Source organism: Lontra canadensis, unplaced genomic scaffold, assembly GCF_010015895.1.
Source record: "Lontra canadensis isolate GAN:19392208 unplaced genomic scaffold, GSC_riverotter_1.0 scaffold2, whole genome shotgun sequence".
NCBI lineage: Eukaryota > Metazoa > Chordata > Mammalia > Carnivora > Mustelidae > Lontra > Lontra canadensis.
Window position 1 is genome coordinate 27,680,464 of NW_022630996.1, and position 25,000 is coordinate 27,705,463.

Here is a 25,000-nt window from a genome sequence, read left to right on the forward strand (position 1 = left end):
AAAGTTTTTAGATTTTCTCTTCATAGCCATCTCCAGATGTCCTTAGAGACATATTCTTTAAAGCAAAAATAAAACAAAATCCTGAAAAATTAGAATATATACATTATTTTTCTGTGATGAGACACTTGGCAAAATTTGAAACTGAGGGTATAATTTAAAATGGATATTAGAATATGCCACAAGAACATTTATTTTGTTATTTCTGTAACTGGACTTTAATAAACTGAACATTTTAAGTGTATCAACTTAAATATTATCATTTCAAGTATTGCACCGACTTTAAGAAAAAATTACTTGAAAACTGCATTTGATTAGAAATAATATCACGTCTGAAAAAATACTGAGATAGAACAAAAAGTAGACTAAGCTTCCGATCAATTTATTTTTTATAATGTGAAGACAACCATATTTTGGTTTGATTTTTTTTTTCTCTTTTATTAATCTTCCTCCTGGTATTTCTGGCCCCTTACTGGGCTCATGTTCCATCTGATAACAACTGAACAATTAATTGCCTTGGAGTAGGGTGGGGGAGGGAGTTGTTTAAACAGCTAATCCTTTAAAGGCTAATAGTGGTTAAGTGAGATTCCAGAAGACTGTAACTTTTATCAGAGGAGTATCAGGGTATATGAGAAAGAGTTAAAAGCCAGTCAGAAAGCCAACTGCGGGTGATCATTCCTGGAACTGTTCGCACGTTTTGCATGCATGGGCAAAGAAAACTGAAATGTCCCCAATGTTTCTACTGTATCCAGCTTCTATCAGCTCTAATCTCTCAATTCTCAGTATGAATTGCTCCCTAGGGGTAGGTTAGAGACTATGGGAAGTGGCCATTATAAGACCATTATTGCACTCTGTGGGGTAAATCATGAAATTATATTGTAGCCAATACAAATAAAAAGCCAAGAAGAGAGTTTGTCATTGATATTTAATCAAACTGAAGTTACTGGGCTTACACTTTCTGTGTGTGCAAAGTTGCGTTAAATCCAAAGCAACTTACTACTGATATAAGGAAACCACTGTTGTTTTGACTCTCCAAGGTATTATTTATTGTCCTGCATAAGAAATTATTAAATGAAATTGGAGTCCTTGAAATAACCGATGTTATTTATTAAAGAATAACATATAAATTTGAAAAGTAGGGCTTCTAATATATGCATACAGCTAATTTGTAAATACTTTTTTATGCAACAAATAAACTGTTTGTTCCTAATGAAAGGTTACATAGTTGGTTAGAAAATTAGAAACATGCAGTCCTGATAAGGTGCACCATAGAGGTCATGGTGGGGAATCTATGTATAATTCGTGCTTGTGCGTACCCACAGATGATAAAAAAGAGTAAAAGCCTGAAATCATAAAAGTGGTTTATGAGGATCATTTTAAAGGCAAAACCAATTATTTTGACAAAAAAAAAAATCTACCAATTGAATTCAACAACTACTTTGACTCAGTGTTTCATTGAACTAGCCAATAGTTTGAGTAAAATGACTGATAAACCAATTCGTTATTATGGTACCACATAGACACGTCCAGAATTTTAAACACTTATTAAATCGAATGTTAATATTCCCAAAGTACCCTCTAAAATATACAAATGAAATCTTCTAATAAGATTACTTGTGAAAGTTCATATTCATTTAATGACTTTTATTAAAAATGACGTTTTGTTTTAATAATCATTGTAAGTTGAATTTATAATTTTAGATTTTCCAACTTCAATCTGGAATTCAGAGCATTTTAGTAAATGCTAAAACTCTTAAGTACTGGAAATAATTAGAATAAACTCCTAAGGTTAATATAATAGCACCTTTTCCCAATTAGGTCTCATAAATGACCTATGAATATTCAGAACTTTCAAGCTTAAATAGCTGAATATTTCTAAACAGATACTTAGTGGCTGACAAGATACACACAGATATTTAGCAACTGTTCAATGGGATTACCCTCAAGTCAATTAATATTATTTTGGGTATCCTGTATTTTAGTCAAATGATGTGACCTCTTATGTAGTTGGTGTGTCTTAATGATGAGAGCTCTGAGAAGACCTAAGTGGTCTCTCTACTCTTGTTTCCTAATTCCCTGCTCCACTCTCACTGGCCCCTCAGCTGCAGTGCTGCCATATTACGAGTATCCAGTTCTTTGGGGTTTACTTTTCTGGGTTGGATTTTAATTGAATAAAGGACCTGTGGGAAAGTCTCAAATTTTGGATAAAGAAGAACAGCAAACACGATGTATTTTTTAAAACACAAACATATAGAGATAATTTTTGAAAAAGGATATACCTATGAAGGTATGTTCCTTTGCCTTTTTGAAGGATTTTGATATGCAAGGAACGTTTATTTAATTATGTCATTGCCTTGTACACAAATCTGTGTGAACTGAGATACAGAGGATGAGACAGAATTAAGCCAAAAGCTCTCAGTCATTCAGTAGGTAGGACTCAACTGACCTATGAACAAGAGCATTTCTGAATAAAATGTGTATTCCAGATGCCAAATATCATCCTTAAAACATCATGCTTAGCGATCAAAAGAAATGAAATCTTGCCATTTGCGACGACGTGGATGGAACTAGAGGATATTATGCTGAGCGAAGTAAGTCAATCAGAGAAAGACAATTATCATATGATCTCCCTGATACGAGGAAGGGGAAATGCAAAGTGGGGGGTTTGGAGGTAGGATAAGAATAAATGAAACAAGATGGGATTGGGAGGGAGACAAACCATAAGAGACTCTTAATCTCACAAAATAAACTGATGGTTGCTGGGGGGAGGGAGGGAGGGCAACGGAGGTGTGGTTATGGACATTGGGGAGGGTATGTGCTATGGTGAGTGCTGTGAAGTGTGTAAACCTGGTGATTCACAGACCTGTACCCCTGGGGCTAATAATACTTTATATGTTAATTTTAAAAAATAAATAAATAATAAAAACAAACAAACAAAAAAACCCCATCATGCCTAGTTCCTATTCCAAGTCACTTCATGTGCTTAGTCTATGTGCTGTCTTCAAACCTCTGTGGGTACACAGAACCCGAAATTCCATTCAGTTTCATGTTTTACCCATGCACAACCTGTCTGCTGTTTAAAGACCAACTTTTGCCTACTTCTAAAGACTTGGTTTGACCATCCAGTTTGCACTGATCTCCCACCTTGTCCCTCCAAAGCATTTTTTATTTGTTTGTTTGTTAATCATTCTGATGCTCTAAACTACAGAATCTTTGAATCCTAAGATTCTATCAAACATAATTTTATTCAATGCTCCCATTGCACAGATTAGAAAAGAAGCCACTTTCCAAGTGTTGTAAGCACAGCTAAAGCCAGGACTGGCACACATGCTGGCTTCTGGAAAGTTTCTTGGAATCTTGTTATTCTTGCTATCCCATGTTGCCTTAAAGAGGTACACTGCAACTCTTTCTAGTGGTGGCTGTACCAAGTCTTGCCAATGAGGCTATGAACTTCACAGACCAGGAGAGCTACGCATATAGCAAACACCTACTAAATACATGTTGATAGAATGAATTGTGTGCCATCAAGTCAGTAAGAGTTTCAGTTGCACTAAATCTAAAAGAGAAAATTTTGGGATGCCTGGCTGGCTCAGCCCATGCATGGAACATGCAACTCTTGATCTCAGGGTAATGAGTTCAAGCCCCTCATTGGGTGTGGAGCCTACTGAAGAGAGAGAGAGAGAAAGGAAAAATTTCTTTCTGGAATTAAGTATTCTTGGAATCCTTTCCATCCAGAATTAGTTCACAAACAAAGTATGAGACTGGGAAAGATGTTAAGAAAATTTTCCCTTAAGGTTACAGTATTAGGCTGTTAACTTACTAAAATAAAGTGAAATCAAAGCCAATAGTCATTAATACTCAATTTTCCAAAATACTGATTGCTACCAATCTATTATCTAAGAAAGAAATAAAAAGTAACAAGAGAGGGTAAACATCTCTGAGAATAAAATTGCTTGAAAGTTCCAGGACCTATGCCTATAAATGGATGGAATCCTTTTCAATTAAAATTCAATCAAATTCAAGTAAAATTTGATCATGATTACACCTACTCATATGAAGTTTCTCATTTTTGGATCTCAGAGAGCTCCATGCTTTCATTCGTTCTGTTGTGTGAAAATTGAAGGGAAATCAAACACCAGGAGACCACATGTCTTTGGTGGATTGCAGGACAAATGGGACATTAGTCTCTTCTGTGGCCATTAGCAATCTTTCCCTATTTGCCCCCATTACAGATACAAGGGTCATTTAATTTCTTTTTTTTTTTAAAGATTTTATTTATTTGTCAGAGAGAGAGAAAGAGAGAAAGAGAGCGCACAAGCAGGGGGAGTGACAGGAAGAGGGAGAAGCGGGCTCCCTACTGAGCAAGGAACCCGATGCAGGATTTGATCCCAGGACTCTGGGATCATGACCTGAGCTGAAGGCAGATGCTTAACTGACTGAGCCACCAAGTCATCCCTCATTTAATTTATCTGGGGAAAAAAAGGTAGGTATTTCTGTAATGTTCAATTCTTTAAGGTACCTAATGTACAAACATCACTACAGGATAATTAATTCTTCTAGGAAAATGCTCCCCTCCAGCATAGAAACATTTCTGATGATTCAAATAAAGGAATCCTTTTAAAGAAACACCCTCTCTGCTCAGTGCTCACCAGTTCTTCCCTCTGCATCCCCTTCTCCAATGAAATTACTTTACAGGTTTTAATTACCCAGGGTGTAATTTAATATAAAAAATTTTATGTACTCAATATATTGATTAACTTATAAGTATAGTATAAAATACTACTGAACAGTTTAGGCACCTCAATTATAACTTTGGTCATGCAGCAGTGCTTAAGTGGTTAATTATATATAATATAACATATATTATATATAATTATATTGGCTTTGAGGATAAAACATTTGTGTTGAATCCTGCCTCCTTACTTCCTAGCTATGTGACTTTGGGGAAGTTACTTAATGTCTCTCTACCTCATTTTCTTTATTCACAAAGGAGGAATAAGAAAGTACCTATTTTATATAGTCATTATGAGGATTAAATGATTTTTTATACATGTAAACCAGTTGGAACAGAGCCTGGGTCATAAGTGATCAATACATGTTAGATAGTTATGATACAATTACAACCTTAAATACTTTTGGGGAGAAGATATGGTATAAATACATGAATTAATTTTTAAACACTGTATGAGCTTAATTAGCTCTAAAAATATTTTAGCCATTCTCCCAAAGTGAGATTTTTATTACTGTATCAGAAAAGTCACAAAACAATGATATATGGGCCCCACATATCAGATGCCAGGCATTAGGGTTATTAAAGTAATCCTAATAACAGCTGCCCTTCCTAAAAAGTACATTTAAGGTAATAAAATCAAGGGAGCAAAATAACACAGCATATTTCAATAATTATTGCAAAGAATTATTTAACAGTAATTTCCTAAACACTAAAACACTAAGCCAAAAAGTTCATGTCATATCTCAGATCATTTTATTTTTTATTTTTATTTTTTAATATTTGTAGAAGATTTTATTTATTTATTTGAGAGAGAGAGTGCGCGCGAGCGCGCAAGCAGGGGGAGGAGCAGAGGGAGAGGGGACAAGGAGACGCCGTGTAGAGTGCAGAGCCTGACCCAGGGCTCAATAGCCTGATCCTGAGATCACAACCTGAGCTGAAATCAAGAGTCCATTGCTTAACCGACTGTACCCCCCAGGTGCCCCAAATCTCGGATCATTTTCAGATCAACAGAGGAAAGCAAACTGCAAAGTAGAAGGGCTGTCAGTGCAAAGCTCTGTACATGGAGCTCCTCTATTTATTCTCCTCAGCCATCCATCCCAGGCCTCATCATCATTTTGTCATTAAAATCATTAACATGCATGCATTGAATGGTCCAGGCCTGCATCACATTTGGCTTATGAAGTCTGATTATATATATTTAGCTAGAGAAAACTTAATGAACTCAAAGCTGACTGAAAAGTGGAAATTTTCAGAGATCTAGCAACATACACACACCTATTAGGAAGAAACGTTTTCTGCCCAATATTCCTTTATGCTGTGGATTAAGCCAAGTCCCCTGTGTCTGTAATGATGTAAAAAGCTTCAATCTTGCTTTGATGGGAAAAGCCAATAACATGTAACTATTACCTCTTAATGCCAATAATTAATTTAACAAAAGTTTATTGAGTACCTCCTACATATAAGGCACTGCGGGGGCATTAAATATCTATGAAAGAACTTTCAGTCTAATATGGAAGAAATATGTACTCAAATAACTACGAGATGGCCTGTCATAAGTATACTAAGAGAAGGAGCCATTAAGTGAGATGGGAGGAATTAACAGCTGGGAGAGATTACCTGTATCTAAGAAGAATCCCAAAGTATATATACTCTTAGTGGAATTCTTTTAAGATAACAAAGTAAGAGAAAGCTCAGGTGGACAAAGGAGAGAAATCTTTGACTATTCTGGTGATGACTCTCTCTGGATTTGAAGACGGTTGGGATAGTCATCATGCCATTCTCCCCCCACCACTGATTCGAAATTTATGCACCGCTTACTTCAATGATGACTTGAGGTGTCTTACAGATTAAAACTGCAGTCCTTAATAATAAGTAAAGTAGAAGCTACTTTAAACAAATAAAATCAGTTGTTTCCAGGAATGAAACAGGTGCTATACATTTGAAACATCAAAGATTAAGCTTTATTTATTTATTTATTTATTTTTGAATTAAGGGCATAAAGAAAGAAAAGTAAAACTAGTAGAGTCACTGATTTTTACTGTCTTCCTCATGAGATCTTGCATGAAGGATAATAGAGACTTATGTTTAACCTATCTTAAGGAGGGAGTCTATGAAGTTTGTATTGGATGGTTTTGCCATTCAATTATTTAATTATTGGGCATAACACAAGCCAGGCATCTGTATTAGTACAGACTTAGGAGGACCAATCTTTGTAACAGAAGGATGCAGACAGAAGGTAAACTTTAGTAGTTCTTAACCTGATAAATATGTTGTATTTCTTTGAGTGGATTTGGATGCAAGTTTATCTTTGATTTTAAAGCAAATGACCCACTTGGTAAATAGTGGATATTCTTTCCAACTAGAATCTAGAAATTCACTGTGAATGGTTTAAAAGCTCTTCTTCCCACAAAATGGGAGATTTATAATACAGCTACTCTGTTTAGTCCACTAACTCCTATTTACTACAGAAAAGCAGTGACTTATGTTTCTTGCTTAAAGAAGGCATCCCCACCTCCTAATTTAAGATAATTTACACTTGGGAGAATTCAAATGCTATTTTAGATAACTGGAGGGAAACTATTTAGTGGTAGAGAGCTAGAAAGTCTGTTATTATTACCTGACAGAAAGGTACAAAGCCAATAAATGAAATGGAAGTACTTCTAGAGGATAACAGTTACTTCTTGTTAGAAGTGAAAAGAATCAATTCGACATGATGTGCAAACTACTGGACTAGGGGCTGATATGGACAATGGTTTTCATAGAGTTTCCGGTGCCGCAGAGGAAGTATGATGTATACACAAGTAACTTTGATACCAGGCAGGATGTGATCGATATCACTGTTGACAAAGTGTTAGGAAAGAAGGGAGGTAAATCCTGGCAATGCAATCAGTGAGTGCTTTATGAAGGAGGAAGGTGTCATTTCAGGTAGGGTTTGAAATATGTGAAAATGTTCATAATGCAGAGACAAGGCAAAGAGCCTTCTGAGTGGAAATGGGGAAAATGGATAATCTTAAATGTGTTGTGGGAACCCTGAGAGCGTGCAGAGGCCATGGAGAAAGGATGGTTGGTAATAAAGAAATATGTTAGAAAGCAGAACAAGGTCAGATGGTGAATGGCCCTTGAGTTGCATTTTATGGAGTTTAAAATTTATTCTCTGCTAGCTGAAGGGCTATTGATGGTGTCTGAGCCTGACAGTGAAAAGATAGAAGAGTTTTTGGAGGATTAACTTACAAAGCCTAGACTGAGTATAGGACACTGGATGTAGGGTTACCAGTTAGGAGGTCACTAAAACAGTGTAATAAGGTAATGATGGTCAGGACTGAGGTGGAGGGATTAGAAACAGAGGAGAGAAGTGAAGAATTTAGGCTATAGGTCAGGGAATAAAAAGGCTTTGCATCCTTTGCTCCTAAATTTATACATATGTGAAATAGTTCCCTGATAAACTCTACCATGGAGCTGGACGGGTCTAAATCTATGTGAAAAATTCTAAAAATCAAAAGAGATGACAACTGTTCATAATTCATACACAATTTTGGTTAATCTTTGTATTTGTTGTTTTAATTGCTCAAGGGAGAGGAGAAGTTGATTCCAGAAAGCTTGGGTGTTAGAAAGTGGAAGACAGGAAGATACTGAAAATGAAACTCTATTGTCCTCTTTGTGATTATGATGCCAGTAGCAGCAATGACCACAAAAACTCATTAAGGCTGTTGATCCTTGGTATCAAAAAATTTGATTTATTTTTAATCTTTAGTCTGTGTTCTTATGTCACTGTAAAGGCTTTGCTCAAAATAAAAAGCTTCTGCACAGTGAAGGAAACAATAAAACTAAAAGTCAACCCATGGAATGGGAGAAGATATTTGCAAATGATGTTATCTGATAAAGGGTTAGTATCCAAAATATATCAAGAATTTATAAGGCTCAACACCCCAAAAATGAATAATTCAAATAAAAAATGAGCAGAAGACATGAACAGACATTTCTGCAAAGAAGACATCCAGATGGCCAAGAGACACATGAAAAGATGCTCAATATCACTCATTATCAAAAAAATACAAATCAAAACTATACCTGTCGGAGTAGCTAAAATCAACAACACAGGAAATAATTAGGTGTTGGTGAGTTCACAGAGAAAGGGGAACCCTCTTACACTGTTGATGAGAAGGCAAACCGGGGTAGTCACTCTGGAAAACAGTATGGAGTTTCCTCAAAAAGTTAAAAAATAGGGGCACCTGGGTGGCTCAGTGGGTTAAAGCTTCTGCCTTCGGCTCAGGTCATGATCCCAGGATCCTGGGATCGAGCCCCGCATCAGGCTCTCTGCTCTGCAGAGAGCCTGCTTCCTCCTTCTCCCTCTGCCTGCCTCTCTGCCTACTTGTGATCTCTGTCAAATAAAAAAAAAAAAAAAAAAAAAAGTTAAAAATAGAACTATCCTATGATAGAGCAATTGCCCTAGTAGATATTTACCCAAAGTACTAATTTGAACAGACGCACACGCCCCAATGTTTATAACAGCACTATCTACAATAGCCAAGTTATGGAAATAGCCTACGTGTCCATAGACTGATGAATGGATACAGAAGAAGTGGTGTATATGTACAATGGAGTATTACTGAGCCACAAGAAAGAATGAAATCTTACCATTTGCAACAATATGGATGAAGCTAGAGAGTATTAAACTAAGCGACATCAGTCAGCCAGAGAAAGATAAATACCCTATGATTTCACACTCATGTGTGGAATTTAAGAAACAAAACAAATGAGCAAAGGGGAAAAAAGAGAGAGAAATGCAGACTAAGAAACAGAGTCTTAACTATGGAGGACAAACTGATGGTTCAGAGGGGAGCTGGGAGGGGTGGGTTAAGAAGGTGATGGGGATTAAGGAGGGCAGTTGTTCCGATGAGCACCCGATGTTGTACAGAAGAGTCGAATGACTAAATTGTATACCTGAAACTAATCTTACACCGTATGTTAGCTAACTGGAATTTAAATAAAAACTTAAAAAAAAAAAGAAAAATGTATTTTAAAACTGAGTATCAAAGGAAAAGGGCATTAAGTATGGCTATTTTCTCAAGTCTGAAAAATCTAGAATTTCCAGAGATGAGTAACAACAACAAAAAAGTAAGTCTTTTTAAAAGTGGGTAACATGTACCTGTGAGGTTTTTGCTAACAATTTCCAAATAATTGATGAATTTTTAAAATGTCCCTACCCTACCATCAGCTTGGAGACTAATGAACTCTAAGACAGGGGTCCCAGTCCCTGTCCAATCTTAACAGCAGAGATACCTCTCTAGGCAGACCGCCCATACTAAGGCAGAAGAATTATTACCTGTTCCCTGAATGAGACCCATGCTTATACCTCAGTTGCCTTTGCTTGTAATCCTCAAATCCTTCGCACCTCTCTTTCCTTATCTCTGCGTAAAATTAGGTTGAAAAATTTGATTACTATTTTTGCAAGCAAAACCTGTCAAATAGCAATAATTTCATAAAGTTCACCCTAAAAATCTACTTCATGTTAGGCCTAACTCAAAGCCACAACCTCCACAAAGCCTTTTCTGATTCTCCGTGAACCTACACGTAAGGCTTTGAATTTACAATTTGGTTGTAAGGCTCTTCCTTTATTTGGTCTCTCACACTATGTGCATCTCCACCCCTCTATTAGAGTTTTTACCTCTTTGTGGATACAGACCCTCTGCCAGTTTTCAGCACAGTGTGTTGCACACAATAGTTGCTCATTAAATGTTTGTTCAACTTAAATGAATGAAACTTGTCTCTGTTCTATGCAACCAGCCAAGCCTGTAGCAAAAGGAAATGCCAAGTAGCAACTGATGTTTATACTCTAGTTTAATCTTTCCATTTTACAGCCCACCCTCAGTAGTGGTATACACTGAAAACACAGAGGACTAACTACATTAACAGACTGATTCATTGCTTAGAGAAATGTGTTGCTTCTTCAGTTGTGAAATTTGTAAGTACCCAAGGCACCAATGAAAGGCAGAAGAAATGTTAATGTTTGCCTATACCCTAAAGCAAAGAGTCATATTATAATGGGGAAGTTTAGCTTTTTAGATTGTGGTCACACAGTATATTCCCTAGAGGAATGTAAATTGTCTTCCTTTGCTCCTTACTCAGGACTAAGTAAAAGGTCTGATATACTGTTTCAGGGTTTTGTTTTGTTCTTAGAATAAGAAAGTACTGTGAATAAATTTCTCTTAAACTGAGACATTCGAAATGTATTTAAGCAAATAGATGTTAGACTGTAAAGAATCAATGGAGTGTCCTTATTTAGATGTTATCAATGTGACAATTAAAATATTTACATAGTGTCATTATGTCTGAGAAAAACTCAGTGGCATAATATAAATCTGATTGAGCCATTTAGTAAAACAATATCTACTAATACCAGGAACCTAATGATAAAATCTTAAAGTCTTAAATTGTTATGGTAGATGCCAGCAAATGCTGTGAAAAAAAATTTACAGTTAATGGCTCCTATCTACAATACAGGCAATTTCAGGAAATGTAAAGTTAATTTTATCAAACATTTACAAGTCAAAACTAAATGTAAGATTAGATTAAAATTATTTTTGCATTTTACTCATTATAGGAGATTCCCTTGTATCTTTTCTTTAGATAATCCTAGTTATTTCAGTAAAACTGTAATACATTTCATACAGTGTGCCTACCGAGAAGAGTAATAAACATTTTTTTTTTTTACAAAGAGGGTATAATATATCTTTTGCAAATCTTATGAGAATATTTGTAGCCTTTCCCCCTGTCCTAGCTCACCAGAAGGATAAATGTGCTTCCATCAGTAACTATGGGTCTTTACTATAAAAAATGTTACTTCCAGGATAATGGTAAAAAACTTATCCTCATAAATAGTGTTAGGGCCCTATGCTTCAATTTTACTGTGGAAACTGATTTCATTTGACCCAATATGGCGATCTTAACCCAGTGAAATGAATTTATATTTGCAGTTACTTGGAGAAACATACTGAGTATATTGAAATCTGTGCAGTCCCTAACCATGCTTTGCTTCTACTCAGTTTAGTTGGACACCTTCAACTTACATGGGATACACCATCTAACTCCAACAGAAAATACTTATAGTCATACAAATTCTTTATCTCTTACTTATCATTATGGCCTAATTGTTGATTAATGACATTAAGAAATATCAGAGTACACTGAGTATTGCTATAGGCTAATGCTATCCACTGATTTGCATAGGATTTGACTGTTTCACAAAACAACATCAAAATTTTTCTAGTTAAAAGGAAATACCTGGATAAGGTGGGACTTTCTTTTAACTATCTACCATGTTGATCTAGTTCTTGGCACATAACTGTTGCATGAATAATGATGACCACTAATATATAAGCATTATAAAAAAAAATCAAAGAATAAGATTAGCGCTTTAACTATCAATTTTATATGTGCTTGAATAAAATTTGGTTTAATTATTTTGTATTTGCTAATGGCACAGCTCTCATGCTTATTACATAAATATCCTTGTTTGTAGATGTAAAATGAATTCCAAAACATAAACATGAATCTTTTATTAAGATGGAAATATGTAGTTTCACGAGACTCAATTTTTGGTTTTGTTTGTTATTTTTGAGTAGCTAACTTACTATTAACTGATATCTTAGTAGATATAATCACATCAAATAAGTAATTTCTAAAAAGTTTGGATTTCTTTTCCCCAAAGAACAAGTTTTATGGGAATACTGGTAAAATAATTGATGTTCATTTAGAAAGCATATGAAAAATGGAGATTAGGGAAATTCAGTTTTAGTCATTTCCTTCTAGCACATATACAAGGAAATGATATAATTATATTTGGAATTTAAGGGTAGATTTATAAAAATTACATTTAGTTATTTCCATTCGTATAAAGTCATGTTGAAGTGAGAAACAATTCATGTGTCTTAAACATTAGTAACTCTTAAACATTTGTTAATATTTTGTGTAGGAAGTATTTTAGTTTAACATATCAAAGAAATAAGCTAATTAATAAAACTAAAGTTTTAAAAGGAAAGGTTTGTTTTTAAAAGAGAATATTTTCTTAGTACTTCTTAAAATGAGACATGATCTTAGGCTAATGCGAGTAATTAAATCACAAAGTTACACTGTTATTAAGAAATTATTTACTTAATTGTACTTAAGATTTTATTCTTTTGAAATGATAAGGCTGACTTCTTCCACTAAAATATAGATTTTATATCCTAAATTAAACACACTTTAGAAAAATATGTAATTCTCTTATTTACAAAAGTCAGTAAGAAGTCCATATAAATAAAACAACTAGACATGATAAATTCACTATTAATTAATTAAGAAATTATAAAACCAATCTTTACTAGTATGGCTCAATTTTTTCCAGTTTATTATTTTGCAAAATTTTCTTTTTTGTAAACTAAAATAACATTTATCACAAAAATTTACTGTTGACTGAATTATCTTTATTTTGATTTGAATGAATCTCCACATAGCTACCATTAGAACAGTCTCATAACTACTACTCCAGTATTACCTCATATCAACAGACAGAAATTCTGCTTATTTCTTCATGAAAAGAAAAATATTCCTCTTCCCAGAAATGTGTAATCCTTAAGAGGGAGAGAAACACTGGAGCAAACAAATGATTCCTCATTCTATATATACCTTGTATTGTTTGTTTTATTCAGAATGTAATTGGAAAATGCCCTAATCAATTCTCTGTACCTTTTTGCCTTGGCTAAAGATAAACAGACAAATTTTAGTTTTTCATCTTAAGGAGAGAATACAACTTTAATCCTAATATATTTAATAAATCTTGTATCTCCCTTAATCTGTCACCTAAAAAACCACACCCATTTAGTGTTTGATTGCAAAGGAATATTATTTCCAGATGACTATAATAAAAGTTTCTCTTCTAAGATACATTGCCTGTCTAAACGATACAGTTTATAATTCTATCCTACACCCAATGGGTCTGACCCTGAGACGGAGTTCCAAAGTTCCATTTAAAGTCAATAGAAGTTCTAACAAATGTAACAAAAAGGTGGATTAAGGTCAATAAACATAATTTTATAAATTGCATGCATATATATGTGTATCAAATTTTCTCTAAGATTTCTTGCCCTTACCTTCAACAGTATATTGAAATTTATTCAAATTTATGCAACATTGTTTAAAGAAACGGGATTTTACATGATTTGAAGGCTCACTCCCAAATGATTTCAGATAGTTTTGCTGTAGTGCTCTTGAAAAAACATAACAACAAAATTCATTATGATTTATCATTCTATTTGATTGATAACGGTAATAGATGTGATCCAAACAGCTGTAAAAAAATGAAAATACAGATGTAATTGCTTTGATTCTAGATGAGCACAGATAGATTTTGCCCATTCTCAGAATCACAGTAGTTGCCTGTTGAGGTACAATTAGTACTATTCCATTTTGTGTCTCCCAAATAAAAACTTTCAACAAATGTCTGGCTATGGAGTGAAGGATCTTTATAATTCTAATCAGTTGGCCAGTGAAATTAAAAAAAAAAGTCTAAATTATATCTTGACACACAGCCATTAAGTCAGCTTTGGGGCTGCTCCAGAACTCCATTAAACCATTCATCCAGGACTTGTGTTTTTGCCCTGTTTCTTGGACTAAGTCTCAGTCAAACTGTCAGAATGGGTATGAGAGTACACAAAAGGTTTGTCCCTGTTTGGCTCTAATTCCCTCTTTGATAACTTGGGTTCTGGGTCCTTGAAGGCCTTGGCTTCCAAGTCCTATAACTGGGTCCTCTGGCTGTGGCTAGTCCTTCCCGATGTGGCTTACTCATCTTTCTGGACTGCTGTCTATTTCCCTTTGCCAAATGGCCTGATGGGATACCTCCCATCCACTGCTAGCTCTTGATGGAGCTATCTCCTGGATATCTTTACAGAGATGACTTTCCTCTGGGTTTACAGATGTATGGTTCATGTCATTAGGTCTGTCTAATCCGTGAGACTGGTTGCTCTGCTGAAACGATTCCTTTGCTCAAATTAAATATAGGACTGACTCATTGTTCCATTTTCTTCTGAACTATGCTAAGTTATGCTCTGTTAGTTTTAAACATGAGATTGAAATAGGGAGTAAAACCAATATTTACCTCTCATTCTAAATCTAATACGTTTTGTCCTTTTTTTGACCTGCTAATTAGCAAAAGGATCTTAGATTTAATGTTGCAAATGTAAATTTTTTCTATAGTAAGGTAACATTGTGTGACCAATGAATACTTTTGCTCCTCACTTTTAACTGTGTTGATGATGCTACTCTATTTTTAGTCTTCAAAGATTAAGATAACGTTGAACAAACTAAAGAACGTGAGTTTCCACTAGTTATATTAAACTAGATGGTCATCTGTTGCTTATTCAAATTCTTGAATTCCACCCTAATGATGAAAACTGCTTATGGAGGGTAGAGACCCTGAGATAATGTTTTAAACTGTATTTTTTGGTGCCAAAGTATTCAAGTATATTGTGGTTCTTATGTTAATGGTCAATTTCAAATTCTGCCAAAGTAGTTAAAATACATATAATTTTAACATATATTAAAATATAATTTTTATCATGGAAAGCAACTTCACATTAAGTAATATTCTGAAATGATAGCTGATGTTACATAATAAACACCTTTAGTCATAAAATGCCCATCATCACCAAATACACATCTACTTCCCAAGCCTGATGTCAAAAGCTGAAGTTAAAATACCATATGGGGGACACCTGGCTGGCTCAGTTGGTTAAACGGCTGCCTTCGGCTCAGGTCATGATCCCAGCATCCTGGGATCGAGTCCCACATCGGGCTCCTTGCTCGGCAGGGAGCCTGCTTCTCCCTCTGCCTCTGCCTGCCACTCTGTCTGCCTGTGTTCGCTCTCTTGCTCTCTCTCTCTCTGACAAATAAATAAATAAAATCTTAAAAATAATAATAATAAAATACCATATGGGTATATAAAACAAAACAAAACAAACAAAAAAAACCCACCTTTTTTCCCTGGTCGTAGAGGTAGAATGAAATTAATATGGAATAACAATATTCATTTTTTAGCAATTCAGTCAATGACATTTTGACCCTCAGAGAAAGGAAATTTCTAAGGCTCAACTAGTGTTAGTGCAAATGAAGATGTACCTTCTAAAAAAAGTAACTTCTTTAGATATGAAACAGAAGCAGTGAGCTACAATACTGTCAGCTAAAAGTTTTCTGACACATTTTGCCTAAATGGTGGGGATTCGTACCATGGATGTCAGATATCATCTGTACAGTTCTATAAAAATCCTTCAAAACCCTATAGGAACCCACAAATTTCCACAATTGGCACAGTAGGGATACAACACCTTTTAGCTGAAGGCACTGTACCTCTGGGAGGATCTTTTTATTAAGAGGAACTAGAATGAGTTGTAAGTGCCACATATGGGGACCAGAATAATGTAAAAAAGAATAGCAGCCACTGAGCCACACTTGTAGCACTTAAAAAAAAAAAAAAAAAAAAAAAGATGAGATGATAAAGAGCTGGTATAATCATAAGTTCTGTACAATCACTTTGGAAAGAGATCTCAAAGCTAACTAGCAAAGTTAATGAAAAGTTCAGAGATTAAATAAAAATGGAATTAAATCAGAATGAAAATTAGGAGACCTAGAAATGTTAGGACCAAAAAAAAAAAAAAAAAAAAATTAAAGGTGACTGAAAAGTTGTGAATTAGAAAATCTGCAAAAGCGTATGTAAAGCAACGGGGAAAAAAGCTTTTATGTTTAGAGCTTCACAATGCCTCTTAATGATCCAAAATACCAACAAAAATAAGTGTGGGCTTAACAGGCATGAAAATAATGAGAGGGAGCATTCTACTTGCTCAAGTTGTCAGTCACTTTCAACTGTTTTCCTCTGAAATACAGAGCCACTCCAATTTTAAATGCTTTTGTCCACAGAGAGATCTAAGGTCTGTAGGGATTTTATATAAAATATCACCAACTAAAGGTGTAGGGTCTGCAAATTCTACACGTGCCTACAAAGAGCAATTTAAATTTTAAGGTGGCGAAAGAGAATAGGAGGAAGAAAGGCGGTATTATATGCTTAAATATCTTCATTATGCTTCCAAACAATTCATGATTTATACTAGATTTTCAAAATGGGAGTCCAGAAGTCCCTTTTAGCTGTGTTGTAAAATGTTATTGCTAGGACATGCTGAGGTTTATCATTGAAATGACAGAAAAACTGAGGTTCTCAAGAAGCATGCTGAAAAGAGGACAGGGACATGCAAGGTATAGAAAGTTCTGGGGCATGTATAATATGTGTTCAACACCTTAATGAAAAAGATTACTGGGATCCCCACCGTAGTCCTGAAATAATGCTACACTACTCCTTTTATGTGATGCCTCAGCTTCTGATTTCCTTACTCTAAAGTTCTGGCTTCTAAGGACACAACAAATTTATTTTCTAGTCTTATATGAACCGTATTAACATTCTGATTTTATATAGAAGATCATTAACTCTCAAACTTCAAATATTTGCTTTAATAAGAGGAAGAAAATATAATAATCACCTGCAACTAATATAGAATATTAGCAAGTAGAACTTTGAAATGACATAGAGGCTAAAAGGATTCAGGAATGACATGTAAGAAATGATCTGAAAACTCAACAGTAGGAGACTCTAATAATCAGAAAGGGGAACGACATGACAATGGAAGGCTTTGTGCGTAAAGCCCTCAATACAAAACCAGTTCAGGAAGAGCACTGATTTTGATCTCTAGAAACAAAATTTGAAAATATAAAAATAGGAATCTCATTTAACATTTTTCAAGAGAAAAAAGGCAATTCTGAGCCAACTTATGGAGAGCGAGGAGAAACAACTGATTAGTTAAAAAAAAAGAAACAACCAAGTTGAGCCGAATATGGTAGGTGTATCACTAAACTTCTCTTTTTGATTTAGGTTTGCAAGGAGAGAGGAAATGGAATGATTCTATTATGAGATCACCTTGCAGCTCTGGTCTAAATGTTTTCTTGTCTTTTCAGTCAAGTCTAACACATTGGAGGAGAGATTAAGTTCAAATTATTTCCACTTGAACACAGCATCAATCCACTGTAAATAGTCTTTTTAAGAGACAAATATTGATACAAAATAGGAATCTAAATTAATTTTTTCATATTCTATAGAACTCTGAGAAGTCAATAAGCAAGGAATATTGACATTGAGGTGCATAAGGGAAGAGTATTCTAAAACTGTAATGATACACAGCTCAGATTCTTTGTTTTTCCTTCTTCTTCTTTTTAGAAAGAGAGAGAGAAAGGGAGAAGTGGGGAAGGGGAGAGGGGGAGAGAGAATCTTAAGCAGTTCCACACCCACCACAGAGCCTGATGATGATCTCAATCTCACAACCCTGAGATCGTGACCCGAGCCGAAATCAAGAGGCAGGTGCTTAACTGACTGAGCCACCCAGGCGCCCCACAGCTCAGACTCTTAAGGGACATTTTCTTTCCTTTGTTCAGACCATGATGGCTCAGAACTCTTTTGACAGCAGAGAAAATAAAGATTTAAAAAATCTACTTGATTGAAAAGACTCAAAACAAGTCTAAAAAGCTTAGTATATAGAATCTATATTATTCCCCCCAGGTTTAACCTTTCCTACTTTTTGCTAAAATACCCTCAAACATTCAATTTGATTAATAATGCATTAATTTCAGTAAATTTTTTTCTTTTTAATTGACCTTCAACAAGATAAATAAAATCTAGCAAGGTCTGGGAAGATAATCATGAATGAGGTGAAGAGGCTTGCTACTTACTATTCAGATAAATTTGAACAGTTATAAAATACATATAAACTAAATTAAAATTAAAAATAAAACTTCATAGGTGTACTCTACCACTATTTAGAAAGATCTGTTAGCTCCCACATAAAGATGAACATTATATTTAGTTATCTCTTCTTCCCAAAAGTCCCTTGTTCTCCTTCTTCCTCAGGGTTCCAAGAGAATCCTGGATTTTCCTCTTGTAGGGATTACTTCATGAAGTCAAACCATTTCAAATAAATTGATCTCCCACAGTCATTAGCATATGGTTACTGACTACTTACTTTGCATGGTCTGACGTGTCAGAGATTTCATATACTGTATAAAACACAGTTTCTGTCCTTTAGCTGGGGACATCTGCAAAGCAAGCATGTGGTAAGGCACAAATGTGCACATGCTCACACCGAGGCCACGTTAGTTGCAGCGCATGGTACAGGGAGTAAGCAGTGTGTGTGTGGAAAAAATGTGGGTCCTGATAGCATAGCTACGGGGGCAAGCTTCCGGGGAAAAATAGCACCAGGCTCTTAAGGGAAAGTAGGACTTAAGTGAGAGAAAGAGGATGAAAAGCCGAAAAAGGAAAAGGCAGAAAGGCAAGTAGCAAAGACAGAATGAATGTACTAGTTTGGCAAAAGCCTTCATTCAGGGCATTCTAAGAGTAAAACTTGGGAATGGAGAGAAAGTGTCAGATGTGGAGCATCAAATTGCAGAAGGCGGTTGATAATGTAACATGTTCTGTTCTCCAAAAATAATTTGTTAAGAAGCATTAACCCATAGCTATTCCACTCTTCTAAAGCTTCAAAACATCTCTACCAGTCCCAGGAATATGTCTACTTCTCCGACGTCACCATTTGGATTTGGATTTTACCATTTTGGAGTGGAGTAAAAAGACTAAACCAAGTTCAGTTTCCTGAATCTAAGGACACTTACGTTCTTGGATTCAATAAGCAAAATGGTGAACATACCATTTTCCCTCTTAAGCCTACCCTCTTGTGACTTCTATTTCTCTTTGAGAGCTTCAAGGTTGCTATGATTTCTCCTAATTCCCCTCTTTGTCCCCAGCATTTCAGTGGGTTGTCTTGTCTGTTCCTTTTTTCCACAGCCCTTCTTGATTCCTTGCTCTCCGTGCTGTCTTGTACTTAGCTCAGGCGCTGCCTACCGCAAGAATTCATCTGCTGCTCTCAGTCTCTGTATCTCTCTTCTGTTCTCTAGTCTCTCCGAACTCCTGAGATCCTACCACCTGTGAGGGTCTTTCAGCCCACTCCCAGATTACTCTTCCTAAAGCACAGTCTGACAGTGTGAAACTCAAGCTCCTAACATCACCAGGCTTCATACCGACTAAGACAAACACTGCAGCTTGATGTTTAAGACCCTCACCAGTCTACTGCCACCACTTCATATATTCTAAGTTCTATTTTTCTTTTTATATTCTAAATTCCTATCAAACCTAATACTCAATGTTTTCTAGGCATAGATCATGAATTCCTGTTCTGGGCTGGTATTATTCATATGAATTGTTAATTATCTATAACCTCGGATAACATTTTTTTTTCCTCAAACATCTCTTATCCTGCTGACTCTGACTGAGTAACCTGCTCCCTACCATTAATTTCTGTCTCATATGGTTTCCTTTTGTGGATTGGCTTACTTCATGAATTATAAGAGGGGGTGAGAGGAAAAGGAAAAGGATGGCCAAGGAAACTAACCACATGTTTATGGAATGCCTTAAGAAAGGCATTAAGATGTGAAATATCTTAGCATTATTTTTAGTTTCATTTAGAGTAACAATGAGGTATTTCAAGATATAATATAACTGTGTACACAGCACTATGAGGGACATGGGGAGGAATCACTATCTTTCAGGCACTCATTTCATTGGAAAGAATCCTATGAGGTAGACAATATTATTACTTACCTCATTTTCGGTAGAGAAAAATGAGGAAAGAAATGAATCCTCCTCAGTGACTAAGTGCTAAATCTGGAATTGGAACCCCTACCATCTGTCCCAAGAGCCCAAATACCGGAAGCCGGAAGCCTTTCTGCCTCTCCCTCGCTATTCCATTAGTGTAACTACTCCCCTCCAAAAACAAGGACCATGGCTTCAATTCAGGGCACATAAGCATGCAGTTTTCAATGTTCTCTAACAATTCTTTCACTTCTGTTTAATTTTCAAAGTATACTGAAGTGTATTTAATTATATGCAGCCCAATTTTGATGGAGAGAATAAGATAATATTTTTCCTTTGTCTCATCATGTACATAAAATGCTTAATATTCTTTAGGTACAAGCATATTAAAACTCTATAAGGAGGAAGATACAGAATACTGAAATGACATTCCATCAATAATATTTTATGTCTAATATACAAAAAGTTAACGATAGCAGAAACAGATTCAAAGAATGAATGACAACTCGATATTTTGCAAGATAATTAAAATTTTGATTATAATTTATATAATTTAGGAAAAGACCCAATTCAGCCTTCCTCTAATTTTTGTCTTTTTCCAAAATCCACTCACAATAAGCCAAGGGAAGCTTTCCTTATACCTCTCTATGGAAAATACAGATAAATGTTTTTCACATGCACTAATTCACAGGAGCAGAAAACGTATGATATGCTGACTACAAACATTTTAGTTTTATAAACCCATCAGGCATTAAATCTATGATTTTTATATGTCATTTTACACACCCTATTTTTTCATTGATATATTTCACATTTAACTGAACTAAATTGATATTAAAATGAAAAAATCTAAAATAGCAATTGCCAAATGAAAAAAATATAACTAACCTGGCAATGCCATCAGTTAGCCCCATAATTATCTCAGGTTATAAAATATAATGTTTAACAAATGATTTGATTGAATCGTTAATTTTTTATTTTAATATCCTTATCACTGGACACTTAACACTTAAGAAAACACTTCTCTGCCCGTCGTCTCTGTACGGTACACAAGCTTCAGACTAACACGGGGAGTGACACCAGCAGCTCCAACACCTCCATTATGAACATCTTTCATTTTTCTGAGATAGGGCTTTTTTAAAAAGGGGGAAAACAGGATCTAACTCTTGTTTGCTCTTTAAAGTTTTATTGTTTTAGCATTTTATAGAGAGAGCGAGCACCAGCATACTCAGGAGAACTGCTAAAAGTAAAAGGCCTCAAGCTACCCACCGCCTAGCTAATAGGATAAAGCAGAGGTATAGAAATTTTTGTCTGATTGCTCACTTTCCATGTTTTAGAGTACTGCTACTCTCAAGAGCATATATTCATGTTCTTTCTACTTCGAGTTTTATTACTTCTTTTGTATTATTTAATACATCTAAAGACACTTCCAAAAGACAAATTTTTCCATTTTGAAAAAGTAATGGTTTGGAACCTGATAAAATACATTAATGTTCACAGTGTGTTTTTTTGCAAAGGTGATAGAGTAAAAGCGCTATAAAACAATTAGGCGCATGATCTTAAAGACATTAATATGTCAAATAGAATAAGATGTTTAAAAAGTCAACAAAAATAATATCCTAGGAAAGGTCAGATGGAAATAGGCATGCATAAAGACCACATTTCTCATTCGGGTCTTTGACTAGATCTTTAATGCAGAGATGGGGAAGAAAATATAAAAATGAGAGAAAGTACCATTCTTACCTCAATAACTTGAAATTAGAAGTATATGATGTTTAACTCTAGGTGCTATGGACATTAAGTGTCGACTCATCCTAACAACTGGATGGTATATATGCTTCATTATTCAGATTATAATTTTTTTCTCCTGAATTCTAAGTCCTACCAGGGTCAATACTTTTTAGTAAACAAGAAACTGATATGCTTGGCCTACTGAACAAGGCCAGGCATTTTTTAAAGTGTCATACACATTTCTGAAATCCACAATACATCAATTTTTAATACATCTACTCTCTCAGCTCCATTAAAAAGATGGTAGGGGAAAGATTTTAGAGTAATTAATGATATAGTTAGCTGCTAAATATTAATAGGAATCGTAGTCTTGCATAAAATATAACATATAAACCTTGCCAATACAGACGCACCAGTAATTAAAGTTGAATATGTAATTACACTGATTTATAAGACAGGCAAAAAGTTACACTTTACTAGCTTCTATGTAAACTGTGGGTAACAGTTAAACTTTGCATTTTACGGTTTATAAAAACGGGCAGTATCTTGACTACAGTTCATAAATGGTTTAGAGACCTGTAATAGTAGTAAAAATTACGACAACTTATTCCATCATGAATATTTTTATTGCACCATACAAACCAAACTGTGATAATGACCCATAAGATGTAGACTCATCTTAGATAGTGCTCTACCCCCAAGAGAATGTTAGTACTAAAGAATTTGCAGAGGACTGCTGGTATAACAATTATGGGACATTGGAGAGAATCTAAAAGATGCATTAAAACTGATTTTGATACACTTCCTCATATCATGAACACGGGGCAATTTAACTCCCCTTAAAACTGTATTTTGGACTTCGATACCACTAGAAACTTCAGACGAATACCAAATGTTACAAGCATATGCGTCCGGGCCCTTCCGGTTGCCCGGCCTGCTAACCCACTTACATGTGCGGCTGCGGCGAGCAGCCCGGACTACTGTTCCCGTTGCTGTCGATGTGGTCCAGGGAGCCATTGAGGTCTTCGTGGACAGCCTGCAGCAGGCCACTGGAGGCGTTATTGATCAGTCCCGGGTTACTAAGCAAAGGTAAACTGCTCTCTGCCAAGGCAGCCTAGTGAAACGAAGAAGGTGTAAAACAACTTTGGAAATGCCCTTTAAGATATTTCTTTAAAAGAAGATTGCTCTTGAATGAATGGGTTCGGATCACAGTATGGATGTTTTAGAAACATTTAAAGAAAACGTACGGGGAGGGCAAAAGTTCCAAATGGGCAGCTTGCTGCAGGGTCATCAAGTAAATTAAGTGTGATGCGAAAGCGTCCACACAAGCTCACGCAGCAAACTTTTTCACTCGTGTTTCAGCCCTCCGCATGCGGAAATGTTGTATTCTCCCACGGACTGAAAAACCCCAACACAGAAGCAGTCGCTCTGCTTTTTAAAAATGACCAGGACTTAGCTCAAAATAAAGAAGTCCTGACATTTGCCTCCTCTGCATAAAAATTATATATTATAATTAAACTTTAAAGTTTTTGCCACAAGCACCATGTTCCCCAACACCATGATGTGAAATCATTTATGACAGCCTGGATAAATATTAATGCATAGCCACATGCATTTGCAAAAGCTTCTATCAATCTAGCATTTGCAGGAAAACCGAGTGTTCCAGATTTTGCCACAGGGTGTCCTTCTTGCTTCTTCACATCAAAAGTAGCTTGAATTAGAACCAGTGCTTTCTACAGTACTAGGTACTACAACTTACTTGGATGACAAACCAACTCTTAAGAACAGTCACAATCCCACCTAAATACAAGGCATGCCAAACAAAACAACAACAAAAAGGCAAAACATTCGCATACAAGGATACTGGAAAGGTGCATTTAATGATATTACCTGCAAACTGGCATTAAGAGCTGCTCCATAGCCTAAACTGGTAGGTATATTTTTTACTAAGGTTGGGCTTCTGGAAGAAAAAATATAAAGATGATCTCTAAGTCAAAATAGAAAATATGTGGATATCAAGAACTGTAGCTAAAAACATATATTCTGGCCTGCTGTCTCACACTACTGGTCCAGAGTGATGGTATCTAAGGCCACAGAAATGAGGTGATAGATTTCAAATATGTAATTCTCTACATATTACATATCACCTCGGTCCAGGAATATAGAAACTTTAGACTATGACATACAGGGAAAGTGGGGCATCACCTTGGGGATCCCCTAACCCCATTTCTGGCTATGTGAAGGTTTTATTTCCAAGAACAACAACATTCATATAAAATTTAAAAAATGTAAATATACAACACAATTACCAATTTGATGCAATCAGGAAATAATTAATAGTTAATTTCAAGAACACCACGAATTAACATAACAAATTACCATAGTTAATTAAATGACAACATAATGGATTAACTATTTCTTGAATGTAGAAATTAGCACATACTTGACTACAGAAATCAAAAGTGAAGGGCCAATAGTAGGTAAAACACATTAAAACCGTGTCTTCACAAAATGCAGCAGTGCTTGGGGGGGGTAGGGAAATGGTATATGGCATTAATTTATTAGGCATAAAATGTGTTCTATTATATTTCTGACTTAAGTTGGTAGTCTCGTTCTCTAGGAAAAAAAAATAGTGATTTTAAACTTCCTAGTGAGTAATTTTCTCACACGACCATATCTTGATCATCTCAATCACAATAAAACGTAGCTGACAATGACGGTGGGAAAAAAAGCAGGGTGGATCCTAATACTAAAGTTTGGTCTGGAAAATAAAAGAGTATTTAGGAAACAAAATCCCTAATTTTTTTAAATAAAGTCTTTTCATAAATTCT

General features: G+C 35.4%; 1 protein-coding gene across 9 annotated transcripts in view; it reads right to left on the minus strand.

Annotated features, from left to right (window-relative positions):
• Nucleotides 1-25,000, minus strand: part of FOXP2 (forkhead box P2) — a 547,280-nt gene that overhangs the window by 3,380 nt on the left and 518,900 nt on the right. For all 9 annotated transcript variants that reach the window (XM_032871040.1, XM_032871025.1, XM_032871034.1 and 6 more), the window contains 2 exons: nt 24,060-24,129; nt 23,120-23,283 (listed from right to left, as the gene is read on the minus strand). In XM_032871040.1, coding sequence (XP_032726931.1) covers nt 23,120-23,283; nt 24,060-24,129 — 234 coding nt within the window. The remainder of the gene's footprint in view (nt 1-23,119; nt 23,284-24,059; nt 24,130-25,000) is intronic.